Source organism: Amblyomma mixtum, chromosome 6 (assembly GCF_055824585.1).
Source record: "Amblyomma mixtum isolate Tamu chromosome 6, ASM5582458v1, whole genome shotgun sequence".
In the NCBI taxonomy this organism is placed as follows: domain Eukaryota; kingdom Metazoa; phylum Arthropoda; class Arachnida; order Ixodida; family Ixodidae; genus Amblyomma; species Amblyomma mixtum.
Window position 1 is genome coordinate 112,515,481 of NC_143017.1, and position 24,507 is coordinate 112,539,987.

The 24,507-nt window shown below is 46.2% G+C and overlaps 1 protein-coding gene across 10 annotated transcripts in view; it reads right to left on the bottom strand.

Moving 5' to 3' along the window:
* LOC149340056 (protein Aster-B-like) overlaps positions 1 to 24,507 on the bottom strand; it is a 118,577-nt gene that overhangs the window by 15,459 nt on the left and 78,611 nt on the right. For 6 of the 10 annotated variants that reach the window (XM_089548792.1, XM_089548797.1, XM_089548798.1 and 3 more), the window contains exons 3-11: positions 21,164 to 21,343; positions 18,754 to 18,819; positions 13,577 to 13,766; positions 11,018 to 11,188; positions 10,724 to 10,808; positions 8,404 to 8,507; positions 4,412 to 4,588; positions 3,536 to 3,706; positions 631 to 1,020 (exon numbers count right to left, since the gene is read on the bottom strand). In XM_089548792.1, coding sequence (XP_089404918.1) covers positions 631 to 1,020; positions 3,536 to 3,706; positions 4,412 to 4,588; positions 8,404 to 8,507; positions 10,724 to 10,808; positions 11,018 to 11,188; positions 13,577 to 13,766; positions 18,754 to 18,819; positions 21,164 to 21,343 — 1,534 coding nt within the window. The remainder of the gene's footprint in view (positions 1 to 630; positions 1,021 to 3,535; positions 3,707 to 4,411; positions 4,589 to 8,403; positions 8,508 to 10,723; positions 10,809 to 11,017; positions 11,189 to 13,576; positions 13,767 to 18,753; positions 18,820 to 21,163; positions 21,344 to 24,507) is intronic. The other 4 variants (XM_089548799.1, XM_089548793.1, XM_089548800.1 and 1 more) reach the window with 4 other exon arrangements.

Here is a 24,507-nt window from a genome sequence, read left to right on the forward strand (position 1 = left end):
AGCACACTGCTGAAATGCAGTGACACTGGTACAAAAACGTGTCACCATGTGCATGCAACAAAATTCTTTCAACCGTTTGACACTTCTGGGAACTTAGGCAGTACATGGTTTAAGAATAGTATGAGGTATGTGTTCCATTTAACTAAAAAACAAAAATGCTCAGCAAAAAAAGGAAATGTTGAGAGAAGTTTAATATCCACGCAATGCTTCATGCTGGGAGAAACCTTGATCTGTAGGCCCGCCAAGAGAAATTATGATTTCATGGCCCACAAAAGCTAAAAAAAACCAACTAACGATTCATTGTAAAAAGCTGCTTTTAACCTGGTAATGATGTTTTATGATGATTTTACTTTTAATTTGCCAAAGAGCACCAAGGCTAACGAGTGTTTGGCCTGCAAGAGGCAGGGTCAGCGACCTGTTTTCCCAAGAATTTCACCTCAAAGAAGTTGAGCATCAGGCCAGGGGGAAATGCACACCTACTGGAAAACTGGTGGGCACATAGTGGCCCTCGGAGAATTGAACCCTGTGTCTCCCGCATACAAGGCTGGTGCTCAAAATACTCGGCCACTGCAGTGGTAAATTCTTACTTGATAAAAGTAACAGACTGTTGCCCAATTCAGCATGACCTACCTGTGTCTCGGTAGTCTGCGCAGTCTTAGCCATGGCGTGGTTGAGGGTGACTGTGTATGTGAGCTGCCGCAGCTTGTTGCTTGTCTCGGGGCATGGCTGCCAGTTGCTCTCAGTGACATCATAGGTCTTGCGCGAGGTCAGCAGGTCATGAAAAAACCGCGAGCCCGTGAAGAGCAATGTGAAGAGCTGGTCCACCGACATGGGCAGCACCAGGTTCAGGATCTGCTTGCCTTCATGCACCGACGGGCACTCGGGCGGCTCAGCCGCCTCGCTCGAGTCACTCAGGTCGGTTGGCATGTCAGAGTGCTGGGCTTCACGGGCACTCGCAAACAGCTCTGGCCCCGAGGCCTCTTCATCTTCATCCTCCTCTCCATTGGGAAGCTCCTCTTCCTGAAAGGAGCGAGTGAATGGGCAAGTCACAGGGTTAGACAGCACCATAATCTGACATTTTGTCTACTTTTTCAGCGCCTCATGTCACAATGACATGGCGTTACTGCTCCTCTACTTCAGCAAGATATGCTTTGGATGTTAACCGGTGCCTTCAGATTTCATGGGCAAAGGAGTTCATTCAGTAGCTATTAAAACCGAAAATCCTGCGAACAAAAACATCTCATGGCACATGTAGTCGCCGACCGATTTTTCAGGCTCGGCGGTACCCGGAATACGGTCCGAATAACCGAACAGTCCGAAAAATCCTTGAACTTTGAAATAATAGCTTTTCTGTGAAAAACCGGCTTTCAAAATCGTGAAAACCGCCGCCCCCCATGGTCCGCCGGCTCCTACCCTACAAGCGAAGATATGACTGTATCTGAGCCATAGTCGGTACCCGGAATACGGTCCGAATAACCGAACAGTCCGAAAAATCCTTCAACTTTGAAATAATAGCTTTTCTATGAAAAACCGGCTTTCAAAATCGTGAAAACCGCCGCCCCCCATGGTCCGCCGGCTCCTACCCTACAAGCGAAGATATGACTGTATCTGAGCCATAGTCATGCTTTCGTCATGTCCGCACCCTCTCGCGGCACAATAGCAAACAGTGCGACGCGGCCGCGGGCCATGCCGCGAGCGAATGCACTCGCCGAGCGAAGCGAGAACAGTCGAATTGCATGCGGCAACGACGTTCGAGAATCAGCGAGCGAGGTAACCCACGCGAGCGCCTCCGCTTGCACTCCCCCTCGCCACCTCTACCGCGTTTGCTGCCCCGCACCGCGGCTGGCGTCGTCCACGCCGAGGAGGACGCTGCAGCTCTCTCGCTGTCCCGCTGTACCGTTTTAAATGCGATCGCACGCCCTTTGTAGGTCATCTAGACGGCAACGATGGCAACGGAGAGCGTCCATTATTTCGACTGGCAACGAGCACAAAAAAATAGCCAAGCCTATCCAAGCCAGTCCGACCGATTCGCTCCGTCATAAGATGGCGCCTTTCGCTCCGTCATAAGATGGCGCCATTCACAGCGGCGGGGAATGGGTTGGCTGCGACAGCGATACCCGCTCGCGCTTATATTAGGCCGAAATAGCGAACTTTCGGTTAAAAACGATCTCCACATTATTGCTAACGTCTATTTTAATCTGAAAAATCGAATTTTTTAGACTGCACAAAGCCCAAAATATCGGTCGTGAAAATGTGGCTACTGTAATTGGTGCCACTATAGTAAATCCAATTCACTGCATACCTCCCATGCACATCATTTATGCTGCCACAAACTGTATTCATGTTGCTTTGCAATAAGCTCACATAGCAACCAATCTGGTTTTTCCTTGGACTTTGACTACCCGCATGCCATCTGCCACTGAATGGTAACATTTAAATTGTGAATTGTGGGATCTAACTTCCTGAAGCCACATGTGGGCTATGAGGGGAGCTGTAACGGAGGGCTCCAAATTAATTTAGACCATCTAGGGTTCTTTTGCATATGAAGAAGGATGGATAGCTGGGCGAGTTTGTAATAATACATCTTGGGGGGTACAGCGCGAACAAGACGAAGCACGAAGCAAGAAGACAGCGCTCGTCTGTGTGTCTTCTTGCTTCGTGCTTCGTCTTGTTCGCGCTGTACCCCTCACGATGTGTTCTTTTGCATATGTGCTGTCACTGCACAGCACATAGGTGTTTTTTGTATTTTGCCTCAATCAAAATACGGCTGTCGCGGCTGGGATTCCATCCCACAACTTTGAGATCAGCAGTCGAATGCCAAAGCCACTGAGACTACACTGAGAGTTGGCAAAATTTAAAAAAACAAAATTCTAGTTCAGTAATAATTGAACTGTTCCTAATGCTATGCCAAGGTAACTACCAAATGTACGTCTGCACAGTGAAATACGAGTACCCATAATGACAGTCATCCAACTCTGGTGTAGATTCTCCACAAAGTCATATGTCCTGCAGCTGCGTTTGCAACGATCAGAGTCATCAGCATAATATATATGGTCTTGCCCGGAACTGGCCAGACCAATGAAAAATCTTATTTCCACAGTGTATACAATGCGACATGTTGACATTATTTCGATTCTCAAAACATGAAGTGTTCATTACAAGGACAATGTGACTTGACTATAACTCTTGCCCACATAACAATCTCAAATACATCCCACCCGCTGATGACAATCCAACTACCTTTTCAATTAGGAATAGAACCATAGCAATGCGCTTGAACTTGCTCCACATTATTTCACATAGGCACCGCAGATCAGGATACAAAGAAGAGCGAGTGGATCTACTTGGTGATAGTAAAGTGCTATTCTGTAGGCTCAAACCATTCAGTCAGGCTTGCTGGTAAGGTGTTACATCTTTCAGTTTACAAAAAGCAATAAATAAAATGAAAATGCACTTATGAGCCTTCCTTTGCTGAAATATTCCATTTCCTGAAAAATCGTGCCATGCTGCAGCCTACCCATGTGCTGTTACTCACAAAGGGGCTGGGTGGCTGAGGGCCAGCCTTGAGCGCGGCTGCGTGACGGTTGCGGCGCCCCTCGTCCTCCAGGTAAGGCGGCGCCACATAGTCGTCGTCGTCGCTCGTCAGCCCCAGCTCATCCCCGTAGCTGTAGTGAACCCACTGCCACAGCTCCTGCGTCGACATGGGCTGCAGCCCCAAGCAGGTGCAGTCCTCAAACATTTTGTACTCCGGGAACCCCGCCAGCTTTCAGAAAGGGGTGAGGAAATCCCCCAAATGCAGCCTGCATTCTGCGCTTTCTTGCCAGATGTGTGGCCTCAGAGAAAATGTTGATGTTCAAACAATAATGGCTCAGTGGCTAAGGCTTTCAGCTGCCGAGCCCAAGGTCATGGGATCAGACCCCAGCCATAGTGGCCATATTTTGACGGAGACGAAATGCAAGAGCGCCTGTGTGCTGTGTGATGTCAGTGCATGTTATGAGCCCCAGGTGATCAAAATTAATCTAGAGCCCTCCAATATGGAGTCCCTCACAGCCCATGTGCAGCTTTGGGACATTAAACTGCACGAGCTACAACATACCTACCGTACTGTACTATATATCCATAAAGGAATACTGTACTATATATCCATAAAGGAAGTATTCTCCCTAAGCAATTACACAGTGGAGAGTTTGCACGAATAGAGCCCGATAAACAGGAGGTGGTGGCAGGTGTACGATGGGATTTGGATGCTTGATGAACTCCTCAAAAAAAAAAAAGAAAGGAAAGAAAGCCCGTAGAATGCAGTCCGAGAACCTCCGACTTAAAGCATGCGGGCTGCAGGCAGACAACACCGGATTTTCTTCTCACACCTAGCACACACCTAAAAGGGGCACCGCATTCAATGCTGTCTCACCTGCTCCATGAGAGCATTCTGCCAGATCCGAAACAGCATCAGGTACGTCTTGTCGCGTGCCCCAAATGATGTAAAGAAGTGCTTTTCGTGGTCCGTGCAGACCTGGACTGCATTGGGGATCACGCGCGCGGTCTTCTCCTTGGTCATGCTGGTTACGTCTCGACACCGGATCACCACCTGCATCCGGCAGGAAACACCGTTACGCAATCTCAACACAGGATGCCGCAGAGACTGAAAGCAAATACACTCACATAAGTACTTAATATAATCAGGGAAAAGTACCGTAATATTTATTTATTTATTTAGTACATACTGCAGACCCTTTTCAGGGTCCAAGCAGGACAGGCATATATTGTTAAAGCTCAAAAGATACAGAACACAATGAAAAGAAATATACATAAAAATGAGCAAACAAATTTTGCGACACTATTACGATGCCATAACATGGTTCCAATCGGATATTGTCCACGGAAAAAACGAATATTTAAAACAGTCAGTTTTTGCAAAATACGGTGTCAATGAGTGAATGTGATGATGTCGGGTATAACGTGTGGTTAGGGGGGATATGTACATGATTGTAAGTCGACCTATTTTTTTTTTATTTGAATATCCGAAGTGGGGAGGCCGACTTACGTATAGTCAAAACCGAAGCATGGCACCGTAAATAAAGGTGACACAAACTAGGTATCAGAGATGCTACAGCGCGGTTGCGATTTTATGTTTACTCTATGGCTCTACCCAGTATTCTTCAGCTATTCTGAGCACTTGTTTAGAAAGATTTTTCTTTTTTTTTTACTTTTAACTCTCACTCTACACATAAGGGAGTGTCAATAGTTAAAGGAAGGGCCACTTTTCCAATCACGGTGGCACCGCCACTTGGAACGGGGAATGGCAACACTTCCTGGGAGTGTCAGTAGCTGATGGAAGAGCTGACACCGCTTATGCATAGTTTCTCTTTGGCCATGTCTTTGATTCTGTTCCACTGATCTGACTTGACTGCCGCCCAAAATTTTCAGCTGTTCCACATGGTGTCGTGATACGGCTATTAGCTAAGTGCAGAATTTCACTGGATGATGATGTTAGAATGACGTGCTATGGGGCCACAGCAGCAGTGACGATAGCAGCACTAGTGAGGACGATGGCACAAGTGTGGACGAGTAGTCCCGAGGCTAATATATGCAAATTTTGGAATATGCCCATAGGCACACCCATCTTTTTTTTTCCTGACATGCGATATGGAAGGTCGACTTACGATCGTGTAAGTGCGGTAGTAGTAAGGAAACCAAAGAGAAAGAGCAAGCACTAAGCAGATTACAAATTAAAAGGCCGCTGACTTTAAAGCATGAAATGCGATACTCTGAGCATGCAGCCTCAATTGATTCCAGTACTCAATTACCAATTACCTCAATTACCAATTAGGATGTCTTAAACAAAAAATGTGCTTTCAGTTTACCTTTCAAATAAAAACCATGGAAGTGCTTGTGCCGCTCAAATGTGCTTTAAGAGACTCTCAAAGTACAAATGCTTCATCAGAGTGCTGAATACCTCGAAGGCAACGTGCTCACTTTATCCCATTTAATTTGCTGGCAACTGTACTATATACGTGACTTGATGAGTAAAATTTCATAATGCTCACAATATGCATTTTCACACTACAAGATACAGGAAGAACGTCCCCTACTGCTTGTGGGCCTTTGTGAAACTTCTCCTCCAGTACTCTCAGTGAGCTCTAAGTGCAATCCTCTACTACAATGAACTACCAGTCATGAAGTCATGAAACAGGTGACCTTCATTAACTGGTCTGACATGACATTGGCATTGACTTTACAGACCTCACTGCTTGCGTTCATACCACAGCAGGTGACAAAAAAAAAAAAAAAAATTGGTGTTGCACCAACAGTCGGCTTGTGTGCAGATTCTTTGAGACATTTTGCGAGCCGGTTATGAAGTGTTGATGGCATCGGCTGTATCAACCTACTAACATGGGCTTCACACCAGATAAAATGCGTTCTGATGCGTATGAAAACCATAATGCACAGTCCAAACTATCTATGAATGCCTCAGAGCAGTAATTAAAGCTAGATAGACAAGAACATTTACTTACACTAAAACAGCAGTCTGAAATGCAAGTGAAGGCCGAATTATTATCCAACTACTGTCGCTGCCACTTCACCTGTGATATTTGAGACACACTCTTAATGATTCTTTTCACGAGCTCAATATTTCTTGAATTCTAAACTCACAGTTTCAGGATACTTCACAAGCACTAAAAGCAAGAACACAGCTCAGTGCTATACATTGTGCCCACTCTCGCGACACACACCTTAGCCAATAGGTGAAGAGAAAACACAATAATGCTGACTGTTCCTGAAAGAGGAGCTTTTTGGAAGTGATCGAAATGCCTGCCTAATGACACAGCCTCAGTCCGGCATTAGGCATCCCTTTTGTTCGTGATCCGCCTCCAACCATACGTGTACTACAGAAGTGGGCACGCAAAAGCAATCAAGCTCTAGTGGCTTTTGTTTCTGTCACTAGGGTTCCAAATGTTTCATGGAGTGGAGAGGAGGCTTGACAAAGATGCAAAGAAAGGAAAAAAAAATGTACAGGGACTGGGACAGTAAGTTACGAAGATTGCCTTTTAAATGCTTCCTCCCTTTTGGCATCAACAAATGAGCCAAGCATGCGGAGAGTGAAGCGAAAAGCCTTTACATCAAGCAGCACATTCTCTTCAGGAAAAGAACCCATCCAATGAAGGTTGCGGTCGGATTCATTAGTACTAGTAGCAGAAGGACTACTACTGATCTCAGAGACTTCTATCTCACGGTATATTAAGTTGAGATTTTGCAAAAATTTTTCATTGACAAACTTTTCACAACTTGCCTGTAATTAGCAAAAAATGCGAAGATTGGGTCTTCACAAAAATGAAGTCATTTAAAGTAATAAACGTGTCATTAATGTAAGCAATAATGGTGCCCAAAGAAATAAATGGCTCTAAATGTTAGTTAGTTAGTTATATGGGGTTTTATGGCGCATAAGCAACTATGGCTATCATGCGCCAGACACAAGGTTAGATGATGTTATGTCAAGTGTACAGAGGTTACATTATAATAGATTTAAAACATTGGCTTTCTTTAGAAACTTACAAACAAGTGAAAACTCGACAAGTGTTGGCTCGCCTAAAAGCAATGCGGGATGAAATGGAATGCGTTCATTGTAAAATACCGTAAAAAATTTTTTTCTAAGTTCTTCGAGATGCGAACAAGAAATTAATATGTGATTTACTGTGAGCTCCTCACCACACATTTCACACAGAGGTTTGTCTTTTTTTGTTAATAAGAAGTTATGGGTGATGTGTGTGTGGCCTATGCGTAAACGACATAAAATTATACTTCGATAAAACGCTCTTTATGGCGGCATGATTTCCATTCTTTTAAAATGGGCTTTATGGTATGCAGCTTGTTGTGTCCTTCATTTTCCCAAGAAGCTTGCCACTTGGCTCTTAGTCTGCTATGCACTAACTTCATGTAATCCCTAGGAGGCAAATTCACATGTTTTATTTCCATGGTTCTGGCTTGTGCAGCACACATGTCGGCTCTCTCATTGTCCCTAATGCCAATGTGACTGGGAACCCAGCAGAATTTTATAACATGTTTTCGTGTTGTGACCTTTACTATATTGTGTATGATGCTTCCTATCAGTGGCTCCATGGCATTTTTGGAGTTTAATGTTGTAAGGACGCTCAGTGAATAAATGGCTCTAAATGTGTTCAAACAAAAAAAGCCCCCATTCAAATTGGTTACTGCTAACAAAATATGCACACCATCTACAAAATATTCTAAAAGCTCATCTAGGCTATAGCCACACACTGCAGCAGCTCTTGGACATATTCCAGGATGCAATAAGGCTTTGAAATGCTTGTTATATGCAAAAGCCACTACTACACCAGAACCCAGCCCGCACAGTTGGGGGCACAAGAACAGGTGATGACTCACATTAGTCTCCCAGCGAAAGATGTTGGCGTAGAAGCAGATGAAGTTTTGCGTCACATAGAGACGCCCGTGAACGAGTATGTCCCTCTGCAGGGCACATGAGTAGTCTGCACGAAAAAACAGAACCCTCACTGAGCACTGTTTTCATTCTCCTTTTCAACATATATAGTTTGCAAGAAAACAAGCTAAAAAGCAAGCATACTGAGCCACAATGCACCTTTATCTCTGCACAAATGTGTAAGGTCACCAGTACATGCACTGTCAGTGTTAAAGGGGCTTGAAGGGGGGTCTCAACAAAGATGCGATATGCTTAGGATGCTAAAGGACACAGCATCACAAATACCCTCCAGCAAAAACTTTTTTATGCGTTCTGTAGACGCTGAGTTATTTGTAGTGAAATTTAACTTTCCGTGTCTTCGCGCCTTTTCCTCTCCTCTCGTTACTTTTTGCATGCTGAAATGTCGACCCGCTGGCTCAATGCACTCGGCCCCCCGCCGACGCGCGTGGAAATTCCTCAAGGGGCGGAGCCAACGTCTCCTAAACTGGTTTGGCGTCGACGGCTCTGGTGTAGCGAACCAATGATGGCATTCCGCTGCTGACGTAAAGAGCGCTGCATGACGCAATGCGCGCGGATTCGGGTGAAAGCTCGCCACCGCTGGTCGCCGCGAGGCGCGGAAACAGGAGTTCTTAAAATTGTATTGTCAATTATTAAGGCGGAAGCCTTTAATGTCTCATCGTTGTAAGCAGAAGTTGTCGACAGAAATGTCAAAGCTTTTCAATTGGTCGAAACAGTCGTCACGTCACAGTGCGCGAATTTCAATCGGGGCCAGTTGTACTTTGGCTACTAACCATGCAACCAATTAAAGGGGTCGTATAGTGATGCTCCAAGTAGTTTGACTGAGTTTAGTTAATTGCTTAATTACCCAATTAGCCTAATTAACTTTTCTAGTCAGGCCATATAAATAAATAAAACCGATTAGGAAATTGGTCGAGCTCGGGAATCGAACCCCAGTCTTCGGAGTGCGAGACAAGCATGCTATCCACTCCGCCATGCCAGCTCGATGGTTTGGTAGTGAATACGGTGTCTTCGCTCACTCCCATCCTCGTCCCTTCTCTTCCAGCTCATGTAGAACCGAATGGGCGATGGCGTTCTATGGACTCCCTGGCAGCGTTGCAAGGTTAACATCTTAACCACACATCAGTGACCACAGTTTAGGTCAAAAAAGTGCCCCCCTGAATTTTGACGGGTGTCCACCGAGATATATGAGAGTTACTGCGTAATTTCCTTTCCTCAAATACAATTTTTATTTCCTTCATTAAGGCCCCTCTTTGTCTTTCTTCTTTCACTCCCACTTCCTTCCTTCCTCTATGCTGCGGTTCAGGTGTCCACCCAGATGACAGAGAATTCAGCCCCATTTCCTTTCAGTCGCGTTCCACTCCTAAAGCTTAAGTGTCATTAATTACCAGTTAATTAGTATTCAGGCATTAGTCAGTAATTAACCATTAATTAGTGATTTGCCATCACTTAGTAATTAGTACTCAATTATATGTGACGCCACCAGTGCCACAGAAGAGTGAAAGTGGTGCGGAAAATGTTTTCGCCTCTACGCACTTTAGACAGTCACAGTGCCCCCTGAATTTTTGGCTCGCTTTTGAGGTCTTGTACGCAGCATGAACGCTCCAGTGGCCTGTACTCTACATAATGCAAGCATTTTATAGCCAACCTCCAACGCCCTTTTCAGGGACCCTTTAAACAAAGCGAAAACGAGGCAAGAAATGGGAAGAATACAACAAGAAGACTCCTGCTGAGAGAGACTGATTACCGCCGCACTTGATTTTCCCTTCTGTGCAACAAAGATCACCGAATGAAAATGTTAACAGATGCCTATATTTCTACCCTAGCAGCTAACATTTTTGTGTTCTTGAGCACATGTTACACTTATTTCGTTTGTATTAAATTTGGCACGATAAAGGCCTCATACGACACCCAAGTGGTGCACTTTTTAAATCAAAATGGCTTGCACTGTGCAATCTTTGCTGAAAGTTGGAGGCTTAAGAAGACTACGAACAACTACAGAGGTGAATATTAAAGAAGGTCTTCACATTGTGCATAACTGACATCTACACTCCTGTTTTGAATGAAGAAATTAAGGTGGCCTTCTCTTTTATATCAGGGACAAAACCCTGACAACTCATCACATCGTACCAATAGCCTTAACACTGCATTAACTTCTCTGTGCCTAAGCGAACCTTGACGATAACCTCAAACTTCGAATAAGGTCGGAAAAACAAATTCATGCACGGTCAACCAAGTGAAGCGTACCAACAATGAGTCGCTCTGTCTCCGGCAAGTCTTTGAAGAGTCGCTTGAAGTCTTCACTTCGCGACTTGTATGTCGGATTCAGCATCTGCAGCGTCACCACAAAAAAATGTCATGAAAGTACACCACAGAGCAAAAAACACAAAGCAGATTTGTCAGCTGCTCTGGCTACAGCTTTCATAAAACTGCAAGAAAATTCCCAATGATGAGGCAGTGTTGGGGGTGGTGCACGTGGCCATAGTGTTTTTAACACAGAGAGTGTGAAGGAGCACATGTGAGGTGGGAAAAAACGCTCACATTGTACCAGGAGGAGGTTTTTTTCTTCTTCTCGAGCAGCTTGTTGGACGATTTGCTCTCCCCAGATTTCTCGAGGCTGCGGCTCAGGGGCTCACGCGTGCCCTCGGGGCTGGGCCGTGGTGACGTGCCCGACTCCGATGGGCAGCTGAGCAGTGAAGGCGGCGCAAGGGGCTGCACAGCACACGTACCAGACATGCAGCATTCGGCAAGCTATATGGGCGCAGCAGGCTCACACTTCTATGCCATGGGGCTTTTCCAACCCTTTTGATCCCTGAAGCCAGACCTTAACGAGAGAAAAACAGCAAATAATTCTGGTGTCTTTCATACAGCAGCTATAAGCATGAGATGCCCTGCAACAGGCAGCCCACTGCCGCTTGGTAACGGGCAGAGAGACTCATCATCACCATCACCATCCCAGTCACATCCAACAGCGGCGGCTCCCCCATCCCTGCAAACTTCCTAATTTCATCCACCTACATGACTCTCTGTTGTCCCTGCTACAGTTAAAACTGGAGGTAACGAACCTCCATATAACGAATTCCTCGATATAACGAAGTTTTTCCATTCTCCAACGCCGCCCCCATTGAAGCGCATGAATTTGAGACCTGCATGCAACGAACGCCTGGCGCCGGTTGACCTTGATGTAACGAACTTGACTGTCTGTTAGCTTGTGCTGAGTTACGAAATTTGGCTGAAAAGTAAAGCACAAACAAACTGACATGAGAGGAGTATCAACGATTGCAACGAACGACCGCAGTTAAAGCAACGCGTCCGTCAGCGCATCTCCGTTGCTTACACTTCCACCCATAGAGTTTCTTACTATTACCTAGAGGGAAAGCTGGTGCCCCGTCTATGGGAGCTTGCATGGAGCTCCCTCAAGACCACTTCAGCCACCATGGGCGCTCAAAGCATCATGGGCCGGTGAGCTACTGACTGCAGAACTACAAATTTTGGCCAAAAAATAATGCAAAAATAAACGCTGTTCAATAATCAAGAGTGCCCTAACGTTCAATATCCTGTCTATAAATTGCAACAAACGAGCACAAAAGCATGTAAATGCAATGTTTGCCCAAAATAAGAGATGGCTAGCTCTCCTATCGGCCAAGTATTGAACACTACAAGAACTAATATTTCTTGCTTAACAGGCGCACTTTTAAAAAACAAACGTGTTTTCAAAACAAAGAATTATTGCACTTAAAGTGCACTACCACAAGAGAGAGAGGCAAACAAACAAAACACAATTTGTTCACTGAAGCTTAAACGGCGGCTTGGGCGGTCAACGCCCTTCTTATATAGGCTTGCTCCATGTCTGTCCGTTCTTTGCGCCAAGACAGGCGTGCACATACACACAGTGTCAGCTGTGCAGTCTCCTTCTCACGCTGGGCGCGGGTCCTCATTGGTCAAAGGCCGGGAGTGGCTTCGAGGAGCATCTGGAACTTTCTGTCGTGGCACCGCCGCCGTCGCGGGAGTGAAGAGGTGGAGGGCATCTCTTAGTGCACCCAATGCTGCGCCCTCTCCGTCAACATCGCGTAGAAACGACTCGGACAGCCTAGAACAATCGACGCGTCGGCGAGCGGTGGGAGAGGGGGCAGCTACACACACAAGGCTAGTAGCTCTCCAGGTGTTCCTTCTCCCCCGTTTTAAGACGCGTGCCAGTGAGAGCTGTCCGCGCGGGGCTGTTTTTTTTTGCTTCTTGCTAAGGAGGGGAGGAGGTTGCACTTTTACCCTCTCCTGGCTACAACGGACAGCACCGACGCCGACGCCGCAAAACGCAGAAACGGGTGCCGAAGAGCTGCGCTCTAAAAGTTGTCTGTAATTGTACATACATGTCTTGCTCGCATTCTTTGCCTCAATCTATTGAAAAGCTGAAATAGCTGATGAGCTGCGTTCAAATTTCGCATTCGGAAATAACGTAACTGTCAGCAATTTTTTTCAACTTCGTTATATCCAGGTTTAACTGTACAGGTGTCGTCAAAAGTAAATAGAAGGCGATATTAACGAAAAAATTTAATCACTGCCCCCCCAATTCATGCATCCTGGAATACATATGTGAAGCCTAATTGTGATTTTGCGAATTGCACTGTACACCAACAAACATGGACCGTTTGGCTTCAGATTTAAAGAAATTAATTTTTTTTCACAAAGTTGCCTTCCATTTACTTTTGACGGCGAGTGCACATTTAGCTCCCCTTGGAATCCACTGTGCTATAACAGGGGACCTTTCAGCAATTTGTTCTTTGAACTACATGCCCCGACTATGTCCATTTCCTGCTCTTCCTTCAGTGTCATTAGCCTATTCTTATTATAACTGCCACCGTAGGGAATGTTTATCTGTAATGAGATATTGTGTCATATGCAATCTAGCAAGCATAAGTGTCAAAATAGTGCCGCACAGCAGGTGGCAAAAGAACAGCTCAAACATTCTGAAATAGCTAAGTTGAATATGTTAAAACGGATCATCAGGGAAGCACCAGGTTGAGATGCTATCACCTGTTCACTTCCACAATGCGACAGAAATTCGAAGCTTTTTTTTTTGCTAAGCATTAAACAAAAAGTTACCTGTGAAGAACGGGATGAGTCTGAGGCCCGGTCCAGAGAGCCCTGGCTGTCGCCCACAGCTGTCGCATTCTCGGTTGAGGCTTCAAGTGATGCCGGCCCAGAGGAGGAAGTGGTGGTGCGGTCTGCCTCGCAGCATGGACTCCGAGCACCCAGCTGTGGACTCTGGCTTGGGCTTGATGGTGATGGACACCTACAAAGTGCAAGTTCAGTTAAGACACAAACACTACTTGAGGTGCATCAGCACTTTGCATTTGTATGTCACCTTGGACGCCCAATGCAAAGTTCCTCCTCTAAAATTGAATGGCATTTCACAAACCGACCGACCCCATCGTGCATTTTAAAGCACCGCTGTTTGATGAGCTTGATGTCACAGATGATGCCAGACAGTTTATTCATGATACGAGTCGTGAAACTCTGCTTTAAAGTATGGCCACCTTTTGTTCTCATTTTTTAGAAGCTGAACAGATGTACAAGTAGCTCCAATACAAGACGGGACCACACTGTACACATTCAAGAAATGATTATGCCACAAGTATGAATGAAAGCACAGGTATTCCTTTGTTTTAAATAGCTTTCCTGTGCACGAATAATACCCACTAGCCATTTTCAATTTTTTTGTAAAGCATTGGAGCTATCCAAACACAATGCACAAAGACTTCAGCAGCAGTTGCTGTCGGAGTCTTGTAGCTTCCAACTAGTCCTCCGCAGTCAATTGAACAAAATAGTGGACTTGACAGTTTTAAGTCTTCAAATTTATGGCCCACAGCATGCATGTTATTTTCTAAAACACAGAATTCCAAATTATAGACTTAATTAGCATGCACTGCTGTCTCATGAAACATAGGGCCTACAGGAATTCCTTTTACTGCATGCTCAAAGAGCTCTGGATGCCAGCAGTTGCTTTTTGCAAGCACTGAATGAAAAATGCATATGAATGGAAGTGGTTGATCTGCCTCGTGACAGCTTTTTAAGCCTTAGGCAGCACAAGCAGGAGAGGTCCAAGGAACGAGACAAAAATGAGCGCTTCACTGCGACTCACTCCTTGTCGAGTTCTGCACTCTCATGCCGAAAATATGAATGATGAGCTACCCCACTGTTATCGAGTTGCTATATGACCACTTCATCACTTCTATTTTTCTGCACATTTGACTGCAGAAACAGAAACCTCAAACTACCAAAACGCGCTTCAGCACAGATGCAAAGCCCTGGAAAAGAACACAAATTTTTCAATGCGGCCAAGGCTTTCACACTGGAATGGAAGTTCCTGCAAACCTAAGCGTAGGAGCGAAGTGGTGGGGCCGTCATGTGAATTTCGGAAACCATACACAAAGTGCTGGGAGCACAATAAATTACGTGAACACCTGCAGTGGCTATTCCTTACTGTATCATGCTGCACGCATACTATCACAGGCCACACACTAACCCCTTAACCTCTGATCATCAGCCCTTCTTTCTTGGCAAGGGTTAAAGCTTCGCAAAGTCCAATGTGCTATTCTTTTTCTGTGCATGACCAGGCTGTGCATACTAACAGCTGCACAGCACTGTCTTCTTAGTTCTGAGGCTTTGATTCCAGCCTTTCCATAACCCTGCCCTAAATCAAGCAAAAAACAGATATCAAAGTTTAAACTTTTCTTCCCCATATAACTTGCCTGCTACATTTGTGAGCAACGGTCATGAAATCCAAAACAGCTGCAGGTTTTCTCTGTGACACCTGCCAAAAATGAGGCACGAAAGCTACTGTTTTAACCGCTTTTTGGATTCCCTTGGGTATGGTGTGTAATGGCTGCATTCTGTCAAGGCTGCACAATGCTTCTCTCCACAAAAATATATTCAGCAGCAATGCCTTCCAAAATAGACTAAATAATTAAGTGATTTCACATCACACCTAACAATGGCAGAAACAGCTGCAAAAAGTTAAGAGAGTTCACAAGATCATACTGGCAAACTGATAGTATAATCAAAATTTGGTCACCTGAAATAGATATAAGTGATTTGATTTGGTTGGTTGGTTGGTTTATGGGGTTTAACGTCCCAAAGCGACTAAGGCTATGAGAGACGCCGTAGTGGAGGGCTCCGCAAATTTCGACCACCTGGGGTTCTTTAACGTGCACTGACATCGCACAGTACATGGGCCTCTAGAATTTCGCCTCTATTGAAATTCAGCCGCTGCAGCTGGGATCGAACCCGCGTCTTTCGGGCCAGCCGAGTGCCACAATCACTGAGCCACCGCAGCAGGTAGACTAAGTGGCTACAGGAGCCACAGGAACTGATTAAAAAAATAAGGTTGATGAAAACTACTGGAAGTGTACACTTAAATGAACACACAATGTGGGGTTAGTAATGCTCCATGCAGCAAGAGAAAACTAAATAAAAAATAAAAGGCAAAGTAACCATCCACGTGCCACAAAACGAGGCTTGCAAGCTACAAACTTGTGTCATCAGTGGAAAATTTTATTGAAACAGCTGCATATTGTTGTGCTTAACAAATACCTTTGCACTTTACCACTTAAGAAAGGTGCACTATAATCATTCAAGGCAGTCGCTACTGAAAATTTCATGAGCTCAGTCAGTGTGCAGCAGGTAAACAATGCTTTAATATTATACGCCTTCAGCTAGGAATGAAGAATTTATGGGAACGAAGATCAAATCAACAGGAGCCTTTTAATACACTCCATGTCAAACAGACAAAGGCATAATTTCATATAAACCAGATACTCAAATTAGACGACCAATGTGGCGGAGTATGCTTTAGTATCTGCCATGTCGTGTACAACAGAGACGCAGACCTCCATTCCGGCCTCTCTTTCTATCTTCTCTTTCACTCCAAACTTCCTCCCTACCCTCACAGCGTGTTTGAGGTGTCAACCGATATGAGATACAGCTACAGCGCCTTTCCTTTCCTCTGAAATGACAATCGCAACGGGGCTGCACAACCGCCAATTCAGGGAGCAGTGCCACGGCAGCCGTCAATGATCTCTTCGGGTGGCGGATGGTCTGTTTTGAGAGGCCTCCTGAGACTCCGAGCGATTTGTACAATGGGGAGTTTTTCCAAAGGGGATTACAGTAGAATCACGGTTAATTCAAAGAAATTTCGAAATATTTGCTGGCTGGCAAATATTGTGAATGCATCTTAAAGCCGCTTAATACGTATCACGGTTTCAATTCATTCAAGCTTTTTGTCTTCCTCCAACGCTCCCGGAGTGCGAACAAGCGGTGCCTAGTCGGATACGTCAGGTTTACGGCGCCACGCGAGCTAAAAATTGAAGGGAAGGGGGGCGAGGGGGCATGTCACCAGGTAGTTTCGTTCATGGAGCTTCGGTGTAGCCGGCGGCGATAGCAGCTATCAGTCGTGCATTAGCCAGCCAAGTCCAACTGCGCGCCATGTCAGATGCTGATTGGCACTTCAACGGTATTTTTCCTTAGGCGTCTCACTGTTCTAACATATGCATTCCCTTCGCTTTCTACGTGGTCCTGTGCACCAAAAGCGTGCGCTCATCAAGAGCTGCTCGTTGTGTGCTGGAGCATCCTCAGATGGACGCCACCACTCGTGAGGAGGCTTCACCGCTACCGCGTCGCACCGGTGAAGGAGGCCGTGAAAAGCCTCACTACTCTGGAGCAGTTCTGCTTAGATATTCCCGACAGTGGGCATGCAGGACGGTATGATGAAATTGCAAAAATTGTTATTGCTGCATAGTTCTCACTCAAAAGCAGACGACCATTGCCTATTTTTCGTAAGTTAAATTTGCTGCGCTGCTAAATGATTATCAGAAAGTTTTTTTGTAGCTATTCGATTATTTGACCTTCGGATAATTCGGAGCTTTTTATTGGTTTGGTTTATTGGGGTTTAACGTCCCAAAGCGACTGAGGCTATGAGAGACGCCGTAGTGAAGGGCTCCGGAAATTTCGCCCACCTGGGGATCTTTAATGTGCACTGACATCGCACAGCACACGGGCCTCTAGAGTTTCGCCTTCAAGAAATTCAACCGCTGCGGCCAGGATCGAACCCGCGTCTTTCGGGTCAGCAGCCGAGCGCCGTAGCCACTGAGCCACCGCGGCGGGTCAATTCGGAGCTTTTTAATGTCCCTTGAGGTACCAATTAGTGCGGTTTGACTCAGTTGAAAAACCAGCATATTACTGCCAATTTTTTTTCACCCACACGATTTGGAGACTGCTGGTTGAGTAAACATATCAGTGCCTTTAGCCCATATTTTATGTTGTGAAATACACTTTTAGTTAAGTTTGCATACAAAACAGTCCCCTAATACAGTTTGTATGCATAGATATCTAAAAAGCAAATCACAGTAAGCCTTAGATCATATTAAGGACCATTTCTGATGATTCAACCAAAAATCTCTGATCCGTTAAAGTGAATTAATGAGAGTTTACTGCAATAGAAAATTGAACTGAATTGAATTGAAAATGACCTCCAAAATATGACCAAAAGCCATTAAAGCAGATGCCACCCCATTTCCTGGAGTCATCCTTAGCTCAGTAGGTTCTGCAGAATGTATCAAAATGATAAAATTTTTCCCACATGCCCACAACTCAAGAGAAACTTAACATGTGATATACAGCAGCCAGATCCTATGTGACATGCAGTCGTGCAATGTCTTGTAGCAAACAGCCTATCTCTGCATCAGTGCATCTAAAGAGCTTCAGTTTAACTACAGCGGAACAACTGTTGCCAGTTGGAAAATCTTCAAGGGTGTGATAGTGTCCTTAACATCATAGCCCTCAGAGAGCTAATTACCAGTTCCAAGATGCTTGTTACGGTGACCATCAATTTCTGTATGGATAAATAAAAGCCTATTAGGTGACTTCGTTTGCTGAAGTGTTGTTCAAGGATGTTAGGAGCAGTTTGAGGAAGGAAAGAAAGATGAGACAACATAGACAACAAAGAGAGGATGTAAAGCAGCAAGCAATGCACACATAATGATGCACTGCATGCTTGAGCATGCAAACCTGCGCATGTTTCATCAGAACAAGGTGTAAAGCTGCTGCTGCTGCAAGCGACATATACCCATGCTGGATGAGCCCAACAATGGCACCCCACAAAGGCTGAATATGCCACAGCAATACTTGCAGCACAGATCACAAAGGTGTTGCGAGCATGTCACCAAGGCACCAAAAAACTGCTCGAGCATGGCTTCAGATTCCTGACCACGGCCACTACCCACCTGACAGTATCGCTGTGACGGTTGTGCTGGGTAACCTGGAGAGTTGGCGAGCCCTCAGGCTTCCTCCTGCGGGCGATGCACACGTCATGCATGCAAGGCGCGTCCGCACTGGCGAATTGAGAGTGGAATAATGGAGTAATCCAACTGGAGTGGAATGAGCGGCAGAAAAGTGTGTTTTCTCGAGATCGCACATTGCTCCAAAAAGAAGCCAAGGTTCTTGTGCAGTGGTATATGCCTTCATCATCTGTGCCAATGCCATAGATTCAGAGAAAGTGTACTTCACTTTATGGACACTGCAGCTATATAACTCTATCCCTGGCTGCACTGAGAGGAAAGACCTGCCTTGACTAATTTCACAGAGTTGACGAAAACTCAATACTGCCTACACTGAAAGCACCTCCCTAACTGTACTAGCAGTAATGTATGACAGCGTGAGCCAACTGTACACCTTCGTGCTTGCCCTACCTCTGCCTACCATGCACTGCGTTAAGCACTGTATGCAAATTACTAGCTGTATAAGAATGCATGCCCCAACACTTCACGACAGTGGTGGGAAACTTTTGTTCCTGTGTTAAAGGTGCACTGAAGAGGAATCTGAACTCATCTTTTTGCCGCGGGAACTCAATCTACACGTTCCGAGCATTCTTAGAAACTGATTTATTGCCCTGTGTGGCCGATTTCCCTAATTAAATCGAATTAACGTCCGGCTCCCGCCTTTTTTTTTTAATTCTGCCTCGTACGGTGGACGGAGTCGACCGACGCAGGGAGTGCCTTTCAGCCAGCTCCGTGGAGGCTTTGCTTTCACTTCATTTTGTTTTTTAGGTTTCCGTGAATAAATAGTTTCATTTGCAGATAATATAACCGCAAAATAAGCCCGCAAAAATAAAAATACGCGCGGACTATTTGCTTCTACGGACTACTACGTATTACTCCGCCAATGGCAAAGCGGCAAGCCGCCACGGGACTGGGTGGGTGAAAGACACTCCCCGCGTCGGTCGACTCCGCCCACCGTACGAGGCAGAATTAAAAAAATAAAGGCGGGAGCCGGACGTTAATTCGATTTAATTAGAGAAATCGGCCACACCGGGCAATAAGTCGCGGTTTCTAAGAATGCTAGGAACGTGTAGATCGAGTTCCCGCGGCAAAAAGACGAGTTCAGATTCCTCTTCAGTGCACCTTTAACCACAGCCTGAACAAAATAAAAACTCTTCATCATGTGCTTTAGATGAATCTTGTAGCAAATATGCCTCATCCGAATAGAATAATTACTAGGAAATATGCATTCTGAATTTCTGCCGACATCTTACATGCAATAAGTATATATCTTACATCCTTGCAAGATGCACAGCTATAAGTAAACATTGCATGAAACTAGGAAGGAAAAATTTTACTAAACTTTCCTCTATAAGGACTGATACTCAAATGAAACCAGCCTTCCGAATACAAAAGAAGAAACTGCACTACGCAAACTATAACCTAAGTAAGGGAAAAGCACAGATGAGGTGAATGGCGCATTTCCGGAAAAATATGTTTAATTGTGATGAGCCTACTTCACTGGTCTGCGAGATATGCACACAACGAGCACATCGCACAGCACATGAAACACACGCGCAAGAGCAGTAATAGTGCGATAAACACCAGCAACATGTAAAACGACAACATAATGTCAACGCAAAATGAGCACACACAGAGCATTAAGACAACAAAACAACTGGACAAATGCAGCCACAGGGGATAGGCGCATAATTCTGCCCGTCTCACTTCACTCGGAATGTATAACTTGGATGCCTGCACTACTCGCACCTAGCCACTGCACAAAAAACCCACTGTTCATAAGTGACCATTAATATGACATGAAAATATGCACCGTACCACAAGACAAGGAGAGTAGAGAAAGAAAGGAAACACACAAGTGCTCATGAGCCTGCTGCCGTTCTTTGCTGTCTACATCTTGTGGCGTGCTATACATTTTACACCATGCCATACTAAGAATTCCAAGGTACTGCGCAAGGCCATTATACATTACGTTCATATACATATAAAATGAGTACATTTTACCTCAGACTGAGAGTAGTTTAACGGTTAAAGACTACTCTGAAGCAGCTGCTACACAGCACAGAATCAAGAATACAGCAGCATGGAGCTTAACGACTGAGCTGCTAAGGAAACAGGCCACTATAGCCAGCTGCGATCTTAAAAGCATGGACTTTCTTTAGGGCCAGGGTATACGGGACATATAGTGCAGTTACAGCAGCAAGATCAATCAAATCAATTTCTTGATCTTTCACGATTCGTCTCATCATATCAGAACCTCTGCCCCATAAATCTCAAGTTGACAAGTAGGCGTAAAGCGCCACTGGTGCGCGGCGGAGTGAAGGGGGGGGGGGGGGGGGGGGGGGGCTGCACTCACTTCTTGCGGCGGCGCGTGCGCTGGCTGGTGGATTCGATGCCGCCGCCGCCCGTCGGCGTGTCCGGCTCGGCCGACGTCGCCGCCGTGGCTGCCATGGTGGCGGCCGTCGCTGGCGTCGCGGTCGGCGGCGTGGCCGCAGGCCTCGGGCGCAGCCGGTCCGCCTCGGCCGCCGGCGAGGGGCTACGATGGGTTCGCGAAAGCGCGGAGGACCCCGTGTCAACTGCGTGTTCCTATATTCCCTGGCGCCCATTTTTTTTTCTTCCGGTCCGGGCCCACCGCTCCCCATAACAGCATGCGCTCCTTCCCGATCAGTTCCGTGCAGTGCTGTAGGAGTCGGGAACACGCTTCTGATGCCTCGTGCAGGCCACGATTTCAAGATGAGACCTTTCCGTCGTACAATCCTAGTCTCGATCCGGAGGCAGAAAATTTGTCAGAACTGTGAATCGGGAAGCTTGATCGGGCATCGCCGAATACCCGTTATGCTGCAGCGAGACCGAAGCTTCAGTTCGTATTAACCGAAAGTTCAAATTACGCGAGTTCACGAGATTCCGCTGTACTTCGTTTTACATTGCCAAGTGCAGATCCCCTCAGTATCTTGCTGCTGAGACTGATACCTCCGGACCAGTGAATGACAAATGGTCTAGGACACTCGGCAGTAAGTGCAATTAAAGTGCAATTACAAAAGGTGTGAAGTCGCGTGAAGCGTGTGTTGGTAGGAGAGGGAAGGGGAGTAGAGCGTACAGAAAATCGAAGGGGGTAACAGGTCACGAGGGTGCAGGTGACTCTTATATAACGGACGCATTGGGTGACGCATTGAGTTAAGCATATAAACCCCGGACTTGAAACAATGCCCCAGCCTAGCGTGCAACTCGCGGTGTGAGTCATTAAAATGAGGGCGCATACACGTGTACATGGAGGTACAGATACTCGCAAGTGTGGCTGAATTTCACAGCGCTGCACGGTAACTGACGGAACGCAGCCGCGGCATTAGCGTGCTAGGCGCGCGCGCGATCCGCCATGGTTTTCTTTCCCTACTGTCCCGAAACGTGACCAGGATTAAGGGATATGATCGAAGTGGGCCGTCACCAATGCTGCGGACGAACACATACACACGACACACACACAGCACGATACACCTGCGCGCTCGACACAAAGGACACAAAGACAAGAACACAATCAGCGACTTTACAAAAAAAGACACTAGAAAGCCAGAGAAAGAAAAACTTCTGCACCGTAAACCAGACGACTCATGTATACGTATACGCACAAGAGCATCATTGTCGCGACACTCCAACGAATCAGGACACTTAATATCGCGCTGTAGTCACAAAATATGCCGCCGCAACGAGAATATGTCATAGTTGCGCGCTTCACCAAACTGAAGCGGTCATGAAATAAAAATGAAAAAGAAAAGCTTCCGGCCAGCTTTGCGCACCCCCGTGGGGGAAAAAAAAAGTCGTACCCTTGCTTACCTGATGCCGGAATCGGCAGATGTATGACTACTTTTACTCCACTGTCGATGCAGCATAGTAGGACGACACCAAAACGACACGGTGCTTGGCATAGTAAGGTCTTGTCTACGATCACACGGCACAAGTCGCACGCGACAATGCTCCGACGCGCTCAGCTCCGAACGCAGCTCGTCGGGTCACTGCACGATCCGCACACGAACACATGTCGACCACTTGCAACGAGAAAGTGGAGATCACCGCCCGACAAAGGAGTCGCACCGTCGGCGAGCATCCATGCGTTTACCCGGTCATGTAACGCGCAGCAAAAACGTCAGCACAACATCCTTCGCTGCTCAATGGCAAAAGGCGCGGCCAGCGAAGAAATACGGCAGCCTCAAAGGGTCCTTTCAATGCGTCCTCAGCGGCTTAGCAAGCTATTCCTATCGATAATCGCCGATAAAAACCAACTCCTCCCCGGGCTTTCGAAACCCGCGCGCGCTTACTGCTCGGTGTACTTCAAGTGGTGCTTTACGTGGCGCGCGTTCTCAGCACACGGTCCGTCTATCGCTACGCTTGGGCCTGGAAACTCCTATCGCGTCGTATAGTGGCCACTCCGCCGAGAAGAAACGCTCGTGTTTCCAGTTTTTCACCAGTACTTTTTTTTTTTTTTCGTACCAAGGAAAAGCAGAGAGTCAGTTAAGAAAGGCCGCCATCACAGAACGCCAGAGACCTGTCTGAGACGGATCGCGACGTTTGCAGTAAAGCCACATCATCTAAGCATCTGTCGCTGAACTGAATTATACCGCGAGTTATGGACCGGGACCATACACTGACGGGTGTTCATTTGACGCTGCTGAGTGAATGCCGCTGTTGAAAGGAGCAGGTATGGGAGCCTTAAGTAGACACCAGAACCATAAATACTGCTTCCCAACCCCCCGCGATGCTCAGACGAATTTCTCCAACAGGCAACGAGAATAGATCTGCTACTCGAGAAAGTGCTGCCTCATGTTGTGCGCAAAACTTCCCTTCGCTGCACTGTGTCGGAAGCGACATTTCTCTTGAATCGAGAGAGAGTCTGCATCTGGACACACGACGGGCAAGGTGACTGCGCTCGATTGGCGCACAGTTTTCATAGTTGGCGGCTATGGAAACGACCGAAATTCATTATCGACCCTCCAGCAACAGAAAAATGTCGAGCCAGCGTGGACGTAACCAGCCGCCCGATTTGTATAGCGCTTTTTAAGTGCGAAGAAATGATTTGCTCACCAGTGGGCTGCAATATGAGGCAGATCATACACAATTCTTAACTTCTTTTTTGCTGCCCTCATGAGGAGGTCTCAGTTCGAGGAGACAGCTGGTCTCACCGAATGAAAAGAAGTGGAAGAAGCTAGCCACCGCTATCAGTTTTGAGGAAGTCCTCTGTCACGCGATCTTCGAAGGTCGCTCTCATCTGCGGAAGTCACCCTCGCCTCAGTCCGTTCCAGCAGACGCAACACCCCCTAAACATTGCAGATGGGAGGAAATTACTCATTTCCTTGACTGGTTGCAATTATTTGATATGCGGAGTGTCTTGCTGCGATATGTGACTTTTCTGTCTCCGAAGAATCACCGAAGCAGCCGCTCCACGTGGCTCCGAAGACAATCGCGATCAAAAGAGTGCTAAGTTAGTACGACTTTTGTCTTAAGCTCTGCTCTCGATTTGAGCAGCGGTAAGTAGCTAGGGCTGGAAGAAGGAACAGGATTACGAAATAAGCATCTGAAAATTTCGCTGTAACTCAGTCTTTTGGAAAATATACTGGTCAGTATATAAATATCTAAGTTTGCTTCATGAGTGATATGCTGAGTGAGCACGAAAAGACCGAAAAACATAACTCCTACGTTTGAAGCCTAGAC